Source organism: Electrophorus electricus, chromosome 25, assembly GCF_041902795.1.
Source record: "Electrophorus electricus isolate QZ-2024a chromosome 25, ASM4190279v1, whole genome shotgun sequence".
NCBI lineage: Eukaryota > Metazoa > Chordata > Actinopteri > Gymnotiformes > Gymnotidae > Electrophorus > Electrophorus electricus.
This window is the reverse complement of record NC_137521.1, coordinates 5,024,504-5,037,500: the sequence shown is the minus strand read 5'-3', so window position 1 is coordinate 5,037,500 and position 12,997 is coordinate 5,024,504. Positions and strand designations below refer to the sequence as shown.

General features: G+C 45.0%; 1 protein-coding gene and 1 long non-coding RNA gene across 7 annotated transcripts in view; one reads left to right on the top strand and one right to left on the bottom strand.

Moving 5' to 3' along the window:
* Positions 1-2,325, top strand: part of LOC145653703 (uncharacterized) — a 3,161-nt gene extending 836 nt beyond the window's left edge. Inside the window, exons 1-3 of the long non-coding RNA XR_014119851.1 lie at positions 1-1,142; positions 1,233-1,300; positions 2,192-2,325. The exon at positions 1-1,142 is cut by the window's left edge and continues 836 nt beyond it. This is a non-coding gene — a long non-coding RNA (uncharacterized LOC145653703). The remainder of the gene's footprint in view (positions 1,143-1,232; positions 1,301-2,191) is intronic.
* The window catches only part of magixa (MAGI family member, X-linked a), a 39,561-nt gene extending 28,310 nt beyond the window's left edge, over positions 1-11,251 (bottom strand). For 3 of the 6 annotated variants that reach the window (XM_081707413.1, XM_081707416.1, XM_081707414.1), the window contains exons 1-4: positions 10,417-11,251; positions 5,073-5,362; positions 3,895-4,011; positions 2,170-2,289 (exon numbers count right to left, since the gene is read on the bottom strand). In XM_081707413.1, the coding sequence (XP_081563539.1) occupies positions 2,170-2,289; positions 3,895-4,011; positions 5,073-5,352 (517 nt within the window). In that variant the 5' untranslated portion in view covers positions 5,353-5,362; positions 10,417-11,251. Of the gene's footprint in view, positions 1-2,169; positions 2,290-3,894; positions 4,012-5,072; positions 5,363-6,832; positions 6,942-10,416 lie in introns of those variants that run through there. The other 3 variants (XM_035521875.2, XM_081707411.1, XM_081707410.1) reach the window with 2 other exon arrangements.
* Between the last annotated feature and the right edge of the window lie 1,746 nt (positions 11,252-12,997).

The window sequence follows — 12,997 nt, the reverse complement described above, 5'->3', positions numbered from 1 at the left end:
TTCCATACTTCTCTGCAGGAAGACTTCATTCTCACTGCAAATGTGCTTAAGTCTTAATCACTGTAAGGGGTACAGTTTTTGAAGGCCTTGGAATGTAAAGAGTACTGTAAATAAGAATGAGAAGCCATAGGTGTATAATAGATTGTGGGATTTAAACCAGAATGTTCAGACTAAAGTGAAACATTTACAAAGGTTATCCACATGCCAGGATGTGCTATACATGTATATTTCAGAGCTGGGAAGAACTTGGAGAAGGCAGAAATGAACAGTTGGAGCTCTTCCAATCAGTATATTCCAAACAATATATTGGAGGTTCAGTATATTTTTCAAATCCAATAAAGAGGTTTGCACCTGGAATTTTCTTCAGATTCCTTATAAATAATTAAATATTATATATATATATATATAAACATTTGAAGTTGGTTGTTAACCGCCCACAATTTTTCCTACTTCTCATATTCCTTCTTTTGGATGTTTCCATCACTTGGGACACTACATCTCTTCCCCACTGCTGTTTTCTGCATCTTGTCTACCATCAAGATGTCTGCTTGTTTCTCCACTACTTGTTTATCTTTCTGGATCTGGAGGTCCCACGGGATCTCAGCCTTGTTCTTTATAGTCCTTCGTTCCCATCCGGATTTGGGGGTTTTGCAGCTCACATGCTTTGCGTCTGTTCCTGTATATGGCCCCTGCCACTTGGTCGTATCTCTCAGTGTGTACTTTCCCTGTCTCCATCTCGGATCTTCTCTGGGCTGCTTCCATCGTCCTAGTGCTCAGGACTTGATCCTGTACTGCCAATGATTAGTGCCCTGGTGGTGTTCTTCAGTCCTGCCTTTCCCACCTGTTGGTAGATGGTTTTTTGTCACCTACCTCTGCTATCCATCAGTGGTACATTCCAAGGCGGGGCTTATCCTGCCATGGCTCCTCCTCTGCCTCCATAGGTGACCACATCCCCTACCTTGACTCAGGCATATCCTTGGAGGCTGTTGGATGCATTCTTGGTTGCTTTGGGTCTCACCTTGGACAGTGGATCTTACACTCTGTGGGCCCCTGCAACTGGTCTTCAGCCTTTGGATGTTGGGTCTTGGGTGGACGGTGGTACTTGGACGTCACTGTGCTTCTCATTACTGGAACGTCCTCAGGTATGTGCAGCTGTACTCTAGGTCTGTTATATAGCCTTAAGGAAGTTCAATTCCCCCTGTCTTGATCATTTTTCTTCTTTTTGCGCTCAGCTAATCACACTTCTCCAGCCAAAATGACATTCCTACATCCACGGTGTAGCTCCTGGCCAGGAGGATCAGTGAGTCAACGTTTCTTTCGGTCTTGGTCCTCTTCGTACAGGAGGTGGCTGACAATAGTTCCAACTCCTGAATCTGTACTCATACCCACTCTTATTGACGATTTGGCTGATTATGATATATATATATATATATATATATATATATATATATATATATATATATATATATATATATATATATATATATATATATATGAGTTTAGCACACAATGTTTCCAGAGAAACAGAACATTTCAGACAGAGGTCCTTCATCAGCTGTGCAAGCGAAATGCTTTACACACACCTCTCCATTTCTCTCTCTCTCTCTCTCTCTCTCTCTCTCTCTCTCTCTCACACACAAACACAAACACACACACACACACTTTTGAGCTGTTGCAATCGAGAATACTGGAGTATACTATGTGCTAACACGGCACTTTTCAGTGTTTTCTAACAGACTGGTGGTTTAGCTAACGTTGGAAGGTCTGACATGAAATTCCGACTGACGACTCAAATACTTGCATACAGATCTCACATGGCTCACGTATATGAGTGCGGCTCTTACCTGCCGCTCACACTCATGAGCTGATGTCAGGCCTGTAAATACTGTTCACCACAGTACTGAATAGCATGCAGACACCTTTATGTTTCAACCTTAGAACAACAGCACAAAAAGGGCATAGCGTGTTTACTCCAAAAATGCTTATGCATCAAACAGCTGCCAAAACAAGTCGTTCAAATGTGAGCTCATCCTTATTTATTGTGTATGTGCTGCATATAATGACAAAAAAAATGAACTGTACTACTACTACTACTACTACTACTAATAATAATAATAATAATAAACAGACAGGTATAGGACAGCAAGGGGGACCAGGGTGAACCCTGACCTTTGAACTTGCCACTCTCCAGCAGAGCCCCAGACTCCTCCAGAGAGAAGAACTCCTCGATAGAGACAAAGTTGTAGTCCACCCCAGAGATCTCGCCATCCCGCGGCTGCCTGGTGGTGCCTGGGACATGTGCAGCATCAGAAATACTGAATACATTTACTCATTTCACTGGTTTATCATTACATTAAACAAACAAACAAACAAACAAACCAACAAGCAACTATTATAACCATATTGTAACTATATAACTATTTTAATGAACTAAATTACAATGTCATCTGAAAATAAAACATTTTCATGATTGTTTCCACACTGAGTGCTGTTTCTAACTATATTTATGCCATTTAACAGATATGTATTTTTTAATCCAAATTATGACTATACCAAATTGAGCAATTGAGAGTTAAGAGCCTTGCTCAGGGGCCCAACAGTGGCATTTTAGCAGCGGTGGGGCTTGAACTGGCAACCATCAGATCACTTGTTGTGTAAGCTACCACTGAGCTACCACTGGCCTATCCAACACCTGTAGACAAAACCAGTGTATTTAGTTACTGTATGTAATATTTTGTGTATTATCAGTAATTACCTCACATGCCAGTGACACGTATAACAGTCCATAAATGTGTAAAACCCAATTCTGATCATGTCTGAGGCATCAGAGGTCCCGCTTTCATGATTTAATCTGGCAGGAATGAGATTATGAGTCTCTGGCGCAGGTCTATTTCACAAATGAGAGTTTGTATGGCCAGGCAGGATTTCCTCTAAGTAGATTATCCTACCTAAGGTTTTAGATGGCTTCACTAAACTGCAGCTCTTGAGGACCCCATTTCACATGATCCAACACGGAGGTAATGCTGAACAAATAACATATCAGAGATGCACTGTGTTGCCCTGACTGAGCTGGCATACCATAACACATTACTGTTGAACCAAAGGGATGCCTTAGCAAAGCGTTACGGACCACGTCATACTGAGCATGTCAGAACATAAAAGCCTCCCACTTCCACTCACCATAATCTCATTACGTTGGGCATTACAAATACTGTGGTACGGGAATCCTGTGTTCTCCTACTGTTATCTGTTTGGTCTTTTGTCATGGACCAACCAGCAGCATGTTGGTCCATGACAAAAAGGTAAACGACGTACATGATTTTTCTAGTGTTTCTCGTACCAGTGGACACAACATGTTCTCTGTACTGCATATGAAGTCCCTTCAAACCCTACTGCTCCAGCTGACGGTGTGTTACCGACTTCCTTGCCTTGGTTAGCCGCTCATCAGTGTGATGTTATGAAGTTATGAGCAAAGATAAACCAACTACCAGTAGCTATATTATAGTCCACGTTTTTGAGTCCGATTGCATAAGTGTGCAGAATTCCTAGAAGAACCAGGCAACTCTATTAAGAGCTATGTATTAATGCACAGAAAAATCAGCACCATTAACTCCTCTGAAGGTGTAGTTACACACTATGCATAGATAAATTACATACACTGGTGAGCGTACTGTGTATAATAGTATGCACTGACTTACCAGAGACTCATTTAACTTTTGCCTCCACGAGAGATTTGAGAGTTGAGACTTTAAATGCTTTCTACTTGTGGGCTTCTCATGTTGGATGGTGCAGAGGCTCTGAGGTGAGGACTGCGCTCGCGAGCGCGAATCCAACGCGAAATAGCTGTGTGCAGACGTGTGTGCGTGTGTGCGAGTATGTCTGCAGCTCACTCACAGGGCACGGCTCGCAGGTAAAGATTCTCTCGTATGACCTGCTGGAGCTGGCTGTCCATGGATCCTGGCGTGAAGCACTTGCTTAAATATAACCGCAGGTCCTTACACAGAGTGGAACCTGATAGAATCACACAGCAACCACCGTGATCAGCAAATTACACTGAAACCAGAACCTCTTTATACTCCGGATATCTTACCTGAAAGCCTTTCAAAGGTGATGTTCGACTGCTGGATTCAAACAGAGCCAAAAGGCATTCAATCGAATCTTTACAGAAGTACAGACAAAGCGATGCGGTACATAAAAACGCTCAGCTTTAGCCATATGGGCAGGAACGAGGAGAGCAGCTGTAGGGAAAGCCCACTCAGTATGCCACAGCAGGGGAAAGGGATACCCGGCGACAGGCCGGCGCTCCCCTCCGCCTTCGAACGGGTCCTCTCTGCTGCGCTCACCGCTCTGCTGCCCAGATTTCTGCCCCCATAAAAGCGAACGGCGCGGCTAGAAAGGGCCTCAAGGAGCTGGCGTGAGGAACACTGCCCCCCGGGGCATGCTGTTCTTGCTTTATGAGACCACCTGACGGGCAGCTTCTGTGCGGGTCATGGCAACCAGATCGCGGCAGGGAGGTGGGCCCCCACGGTCTGGGAACGCTTGACCGCACGCGTGCGGCTTTCTTCCCGTGCCGACGGCGATCGAGCTCGCTGGACGTCAGTGGGGAGCTCGGGAAAGGTTAAGTAATGGAGTGCACCCATCGCATCCACTTAATGGCGGCTGGAGAAAGGGAAGGCTAAACGAGAACCGAGCACTGCGATTAAACGGGCCTAACCAGCTGGGTCTGGTCTTCCGTTACACTTTTATTCAATACTGTCAGCAACTTTATAGAACTGAGTTTTGTTACTTTGATAACAGTCCACTTAATGGAATCAAAATCAGTAAATTGATTTAATGGAATTTATTGATATTGATATTTATTTCTTATGTCCTTACAAGGAAGTATATGGTTTAAAACTAAATTGGGGAATTGGGCTAGGGCAGTTCATTATGCAGCATATCTGGGCAGTCCTCTATCCGCAGAGCACAATAAACAGGCTGACACACCAGATATGCAGCAGATACCGCAAGGACATCTGATTCAGCTATCCAGAATCCCAGGAAAAAAAACCCAGAAGCTCTGCTGGCCGTACCTGGCGAGACAGTTTTGATGCGGATGGGGTGGGGGCATGAGTTGAGAACCCCTCTGACGTCTCCCAGGGTCATCCCCAGGACCGGCGTGCCGCCGATCTCCAGGATGATGTCGCCCACCGTGGCTCCGCCTCCAGGGGCTGCAGTCACGAATGGGAACTCGCCATAGTCGGCACCGCCCCCGATCGCCAAGCCCAGTTCCCCCGAGGCTCCGCCCAGAGGTACGAAGCTCTCTTGCACTTTGGAACGCCAGTGTAGTTTCTTGACCGTGGCCTTAGACATGTTGCCAGCGCTGAAGAGAAGACAGAAAGGTAACTGCAGGGTGTTACCAAAGCAACTGGGTTTAAATGTTTAGGTCTCCCACGCCATCAAGACAAACATATAATCATATTCTCAATTAATATGACTGTAATATGCCTATATATATATATATATATATATATATATATATATATATATATATATATATATATATATATATATATATATATATAAATATCGAATCACTGTAATATATTGCGTTTTCAGCATTGGGATATTGGTGACTTTCAAAGATCACAGCCAATAGGAAGCTAAAGTAAGCAGAAATAAGCCGTGTCTTGACCATTACTGGTATGAAAAGGATACTACATCATGGAAAAGTTGAGCAAATATTGAATCAAGCAGTGCTTTCCCAAACGGGGCAAAAAAAAAAAAAACCCAGCTGGATCAACACACTCCATAATGTGTTTCAGTATGAAACCAGCAGAAAATGAAATATAGTTGAATTTGCACAACGACTTCCATGTCTTACCTCTCGCACAGCCTTCATAAATGTGTACTTATTGGTAGTTGGTTATAAAGGCAACCTGAACTAAAATGTGGTGTATTAAAAAGATCTATTCTGCAGCATGGCTACGGTAGGACTGCCACTCTCTTAATCCTTTAAACTGGCTGTTTATGGGACGTTTTACATAAGAGCAAAGCTTTTCTCATACATTTTCCGCATGTTATATAGCAGAGACTTTAGTGTCGCTGTGGTCTTCTCCAGGCTAAATACATAATAAGAGTCCCCAAATTGAAACAAAACAAGCAAACAGATGGTGAAAATGCAGTAGGGGGTGACTGAGTCTGCAAACACAATTTCCCAGAGTCCATTAAAAATGCATGGGACCTATTTCAGATGTCGAGGATTGTTATATTGAAACTACTTCAAATGTTTTCTTCATCAGGGAGAGCTGGAGAATTGGTGTGGTGTCATATTTACGTACAACAGTAAACACTGCCAAGAATCACTAATAAGGAGCTGCCAAGTAACATGGAGCATTTGGGACCTGGAAAACACTCACATACACACACTCTCGCTCACTCTCGCTCGCTCGCTCTCTCTCTCTCTCTCTCTCTCTCTCTCTCTCTCTCTCTCTCTCAAGGCTGTCTTAAAGTAAGGCTGTATCATCCTCGGTCATGCGAGCACATTAGGGAAATTACTGAATGTTTCCTATAATGACATTTGAGCATATTATATAACAGTACACATCTAGACACACACACACATACATATACACACACATACACATACACGTGTACGTGCATCATGGCAGCGGTGTTGAAGAGCAAAGACCAAAAGTTCCAGCATTTGCTGATAAGCCTTTGTACAGTGGCCTTTACAGGGAACTGAGCCATGTATGTGTGTGTGGGTGCGCATGTATGTGTGTGTGGGTGTGTAGGTATGTGTGCGTCTGAGCGCGTGTGTGTGTGTGTGTGTGCGTGCGCGCGCAAATACCTGTGTACGCTTTCGCGTGTGTATGACTGTGTCTATCCGCTAGCCACAGGCTTCTCACCCTTCCTTCAGTGCGCCAGATTAAGCACGTTACTGGCCCGACGTACAGTGGTCAGAAGGGACGGCTAAATGAACTAAAAGCAAACAGAGGTGTGTGCATTTTGCCCATGGTATCAAAGTCCACGTGCTCCGATCGCGTGAATTCACACCTGAGTTTAACCGAGCTAAAGGGCAAAACACGCACACACGAAAGGCTTTTCTCAAAAGAGCAGCGTGCTGAGGGCGTCTGTATCTTAAGCTGATGTCTCGCCCTTCCATTTTGCTCTAAGGTGAAAGGCATTACTAAAATATAACTTCTCTTTAAATATGCATCTGGTTCTTGTCTGCCAGCTTATTCAGTGCAGTTCTGGTACACCACTTGGGTGACAACTCTTTTAACGTTCCCACACACCTGGGTGCAGGTCTGCAGAGAGGAGGCTGACAGCTTCCTCTGTTTGTCCCATGGAACACAAGCAACAGAGTCTTGTAGCAATTCAGTAGATAAATGTTCCACCACGTACCAGCTTGAAGTTTGAAATCTTATCCTTGAACAAAGGATCTGCATACCTGTGCCGGAGATATAAACCACGTCCCCAATTCACTGCAGTTCCCTGATTAAATTCAGTTCATGTCTTCATTAACAATGATTCATTAGCAACGATCCGAAGAATAATTGGTCAGGCATTTTAGAGAAGTGCCTAAAATCTCCAAACTGTCCTCGCAACAAACACGAAAACCAATAACCCACAGAGGTCACTCTGTCTTTCAATCATGTATTCTTTCATGCTCTAAACCTACTTCATCCAATTCAGGGTAGCAGAGGGGGAGGCGCGTATCCTGGCAGAGCCAAGAACCAACCCCATACAGGGCGTCAATCCATCACAGGGCACGCACACCCCATGACTATGCATCAAAGTATTTCAGAGATACCGGCACTACCCGACCACACACTTGCGTTGGCACTCCAGATTCTGCCCACTGAAATCAGTGCAGAGGGTTACTTTACGAGTTTTGGCCTAAACCCTTTCGGAACTTCGGTATAGATTCTGCGAGTTGGAGTTTCAGGGGCGGCTGTGTCGATATCGTGCGAGCGAAGCTCTCCTTCTCCTATTCTCGCGCTCATTAGCTCAGAGAAGCGGGACCTGCCGGAGATGAAATGCAGACGAGAGGTCAGTCCTGCGGGGGGCCTTCAGGGGAGACGATAGATGGCCTCCAATAGAGCCGGCTTTTAATTGAGAACCGAAAGCCCGAGAGGCACGGGGCTGGGGGCAGACCAGGGCGGCGGGGGCTGGGTGCAGGCAGAGCCCGCAAAGGGCACTGGATTCACGGTGGCTCTGTCTGATGATGGGGAAGAACGTCACGCCAAGGAAACGCGGTGAGAACATGTCTCAACGCAGTTATGAGAGCTCTGATAAAGTTCTACTGGGATTAATGATTCCTAATAAACTTCAAAAGAGATTATCTGTGCCCTACTTTCCATTAAAAACAAATGGCCATAAAAAAAATATCCAAATGGGTCGCTCTGAAAGTAGTGAAACGTGAACACACATTTTAGTGTCCTCCAGCGAGGTGCAACAGAGAGCAGTATCCTAAGGCCGCCTTCATGTCTCATTCCCAGCGAGATGACGCACAAAGGCCTCCGAGCGAACGGAAATCGGGACAGAAGCCTAGACCTCTGTCCTCAGAAAGTTGCAACTGCCCTCATCAATATGACAGTGTTGCTTGAGGACACGCTATAAAAAAATATGCAAAAAGGGAAAAAAAAAAAAAAAAAAAAAGGAGAAAGTGTCCAGTCTGCAGTAAGGCACTGCTGCTCGCTGATTGTGGGAAGCGTCTCAGGTGGAACGGCTTGGCATTCCGTGGAGAACCATTAAAGCATTCCCAAGGCCCAAACTCCACTGGGCCGTTTCGCCTTTTCACCCCCTCGCACCTGCAGTGAAAGTCCCTCCCCCGATGAAAAAAGGAAGAACGGAAGAACAGAAAAAGATAACTTATCGGCGTGCCGATCCAGAGTCGCGGCCGCGACTCAGGGGGACACGGCAGGAGAAGTGCGCAAAGTCTGCGCCGAACGCAGCCGACAGCACGCTTGCTTTCTTAATGACCTCCATTCAGCTGTCCACTCTCAGGAGACGTCGGGCACCGTGGCTTCGGGTTCTGTCGTTTTGGTTTCAGCGCTTGCTCTGGGTGTAAAATGCTGCACAGATCCACGGGGACAGAGAGTGTGAGTGGAATGGGTCTTGTGTGGTGTGCTGGGCATTCTAATAACATGTCTCCACAGCGTGTGCACATATGCTCATACATATGAATACCCACAAGCCTGCACATACAGAGGGCTATTTGCATGCTGGCTCCAACTTAGTCCGGCTCGGTAACCTTTATGGCCGAGGTGGTTGAATAGGGAGGAGAGGAGAGGAGAAAGTTGCCCTACCTGGGGGTACAATAAGAGAGAGGGCTAGAGAGAAAGATGGAGTGAAAGATGGAAAGAGACAAAGACAGCGAGAGAGAGAGAGAGAGAGAGAGAGAGAGATGCACCATCTTTCTGGATGTCTGGTGTAAACAGCCAAGCATGTGAGTTTGTTAAACAGACATGGTGCTTCAGTGAGCATTGATGTCATGGTTAAGACATACATAGCTAAAGAACACTCATCTCTCCAGCCTCTGTTACCGTTAGCAGAAATATTCGTTATGTGATATTCATAGCAAGAACTCACTAACAGCTATATTGGCTCATGAATGAGAGACTGTGGTGTCTTAGCTTGGTTCTGCACGGGGGAGGTGGGTTCATGCCTGCAGCTAGTCAACGACTGCAATGAAGATTATTTACATGCTAAGAAGGTCCTCAGGGAGCTTCAGAGAACAGTGTACAGTATGCCTTAGAGCTGAGGACCTGCTTGCAATCAGCCCGTCCTACTCAATTATAAGCCGTAGGAAAAAAGGACTAAGTGTACTAAGTTGCACTGAAATGGAGTTACATTTTTCTTTCTTTCTTTGTTTTCTCTCTCTCTCTCTCTCTCTCTCTCTCTCTCTCACACACACACACACATTTTGGAAACTGACAGGACACGTTTTCGCAAATATCTGAGCGACCGCTACTCCATCCGGACGTCTACTCCGCTCACCCGGAGTCTGAGGCTGGAGGAGAGAGACTCGCAGTACAACACGTCCGTGTAAACCCACTGCTATTGTTGTCTGATCCCTGTTTTGCCCAAATATGCCATGTGCTGGACGTTTAAAGACGAAAGCAAGCAGGCGAAGCGAATTCGTTGAGTTGTTTTTCTCATACATGCGGTAATAAAACAATTCAAACCTGGACGCTCCGCAACGCCGAAAGGAAGGGGAGGCAGTAGGTGAAAGCAAACTCAGATACCGCTGATGCTAACGCTGCAAAGGCGAGTGTCATTTTTGGCATTAACGGACAACCATGAGCGCAGCGGAATGTGTACCAGTGGTCGGCACGACGCGTAGTGGTGGAAATGAAGCGCACAAAGCATATGGCTAAACCTTTAAACGGACACGGTATAGCCGAAATGCGTCGCTCTGTGCCATACCTTCATAGTTCCAGCTTCCCCCGCCTTCGACGTCTTGCCTTGCAGCTATAATCCGTCCGCTCACTCGACCAGTATCGACTGTCTACTGGAGTCGCTGGTGCCTGCGGGCTGTAGCGTGTGATGGGAGGCAGCGGCTAAGGGTTCACACATCCATTGCGCCGCACTGCTGCTGGCCAAAGAGGACGGATTCACCCGAGAGAGGAGGCGGCGGCGCATTACAAGCGCGGACAGCCCGGCGCGGCAGCCATGCCTCCGGGTTTCCTCGTCTAGCTAATGTAACACGAGTCAAAAATTATGCTGCGTTCAGCCAGTCCTGTCTTCCCAGGCTCGGCAATAAGGAAGCGACGAGAAGAGAGACGGTAGCAGCGTGGATGGGAGGGGAACACCGCGTAAAGCCGTGGGATGGGACCGCCTATTGTGGGAACGGATTGGACAATGTTCTTTTGCAACTGGGAATGCATGAACGCGCCGTGACTCCTCACCCAAATACTTCAATCAAACAGCAGAGTTGAATTATGGATAGGATGTGGTCACTAACAACAGCCGACAAGTCTGGCGGTTTTTATTAATATGGTTACCAACTGTTTATGGCCTGCCCTACTCCAAAGGCGTAAAATACGGATTTTCTAATATGGTTTCATTTGTGTGCAATTTTTGTCTTGCTTGCATATAAATTTCACTCTGTGTAATGCACAAGTACACAAGTATTGCACTGCACATGCACAAAAATACTGACTAAATAAGAGTAATATATATTTACAGCGTGTAGACGACTGCTATTCTATTCCTATGTTCATACTGGTTAATGCATTGCCAACAGGACTAAATTATACTAAAGCCGACTCTTGAAAACCAAAGATAAATCGAGTTGTCTTTTCCTTCCTCGTATCTTGTATATATCTTAGCATAAAACAATGCAAAGATTGGACCTACGCGTTTATCTCTTAAGTGTGAAATTAATTATTGATTTCGGTCGATTAAACATAGGATCGTGACATATCGGTATGTATCCTCGCTGCAGCAATGTTCTCAGTCGCTCTGGTTCAGCTGACATCAGCAAATGTCCCCGCTGTTTACGGTGGTCCATGACGTACTGCCCATACCGCCACGGGCATATTCAACTTCTCTACGCTTCCGTTCGAGATCAGACGTAGGATCTATCTTGCACACCGAGTCACCTGATGCGTTAGGAAAAGAGTTGGGATAATCGTGGAAACAGCACTGCAGAATGCTGCAGTGAACAACAACAAAGAAAAAAAAAGACATAATCGTTTTGCAACCAAGGAAGCGTAGCATCAACAGCTACTGCGCACACTTTATCCATGTACGCTAGTCCGTTGCCAAGGAAACTGAGGGGTATCCTGGATACAGTATCTTAGGGCATGGTACCCGCAAGCACCACCCCACGTAAGGCATCATCTGAGGCTAAATAATTTTCAACAAGCTCAGTGCTCACTCAAACACAATGCACCTTTGGGTACGTAAGGACCAGTGAACCGAAATGAGCATCCTCTATATCTTCTGTTAATTTGGAGATTACAGAGAAAAAAAAACGTTACCAACTGCCAGTAAACACTAATTCAGTTCATATAATCTCTTAGCAAATACAATTTATTAAGCAATAGAACATTAAAGAGGAGTATGATGACTTCTATTATAGAAATAGGTGTGTGTGTGTGTGTCGTTCTCTCTCTCTCTCTCTCTCTCTCTCCCTCTCTCTCTCTCTCTCTCTCTCTCTCTCTCTCTCTCTCTCTCTTTGTGTGTGTGTGTGTGTGTGTGTGTGTGTGTGTGTGTGTGTGTGTGTGCATGCATGCTTTTCTAGCGTCTTCGGTCCATATTGACACACACAGTATGTAGTCTACCCAATGTAAAATCAGCATAAATCTATATCATTTTCACATCATAAAGCTAATGTATATTTAATCACATTTAAATCAAACTCGCTGCTGTAGATTGGATGGTGTATTAAAATGACAGAGCATCTGTATAACAACTCATGCTTTACTGCAGATGGGTAGAAGCATTCATTATTTCATTATAATTATATGCCTCTTGTACTGGTGCAATTCCTGTGAAGTTCTGCCTTTACTATTTCGCCTGAATGTAATGACACATTACATGACACCTGCTACGTCCATGATGTAAAAAAAGATTCTAGCTAATGTCCCTTATTTGGTTCCAACATGATACAGGTTACTCAGTTTAGCTTTAGTCAAACATAACACTCCCAATATAGTGCATACTACGAGAGAGAGAGAGAGAGAGAGAGAGAGAGAGAGAGAGAGAGAGAGAGAGAGAGAGAGAGAGAGAGAGGTGAATGAAAGAAAGCAGAATGAGCTATTTTTGTTAGATGTAATAGGCATGCAAACGAAGGGCTTAAAAGCAGTACTGGACTCACCTGTTTATCCTATTTTACTGGACCTGTAATTCTAAAAAAGAAAATGCCTCAAATTCAGAATACCTTAAAATAGTCAGGCCTGCTTGTCTTACTGGCAATAGTTTGTGACGTCATACTATCAGGGAAAAAAAAAAAAAGAAAAAAGAAAAAGTAATATAGTAATTCACCACTAGAGGGCATAAA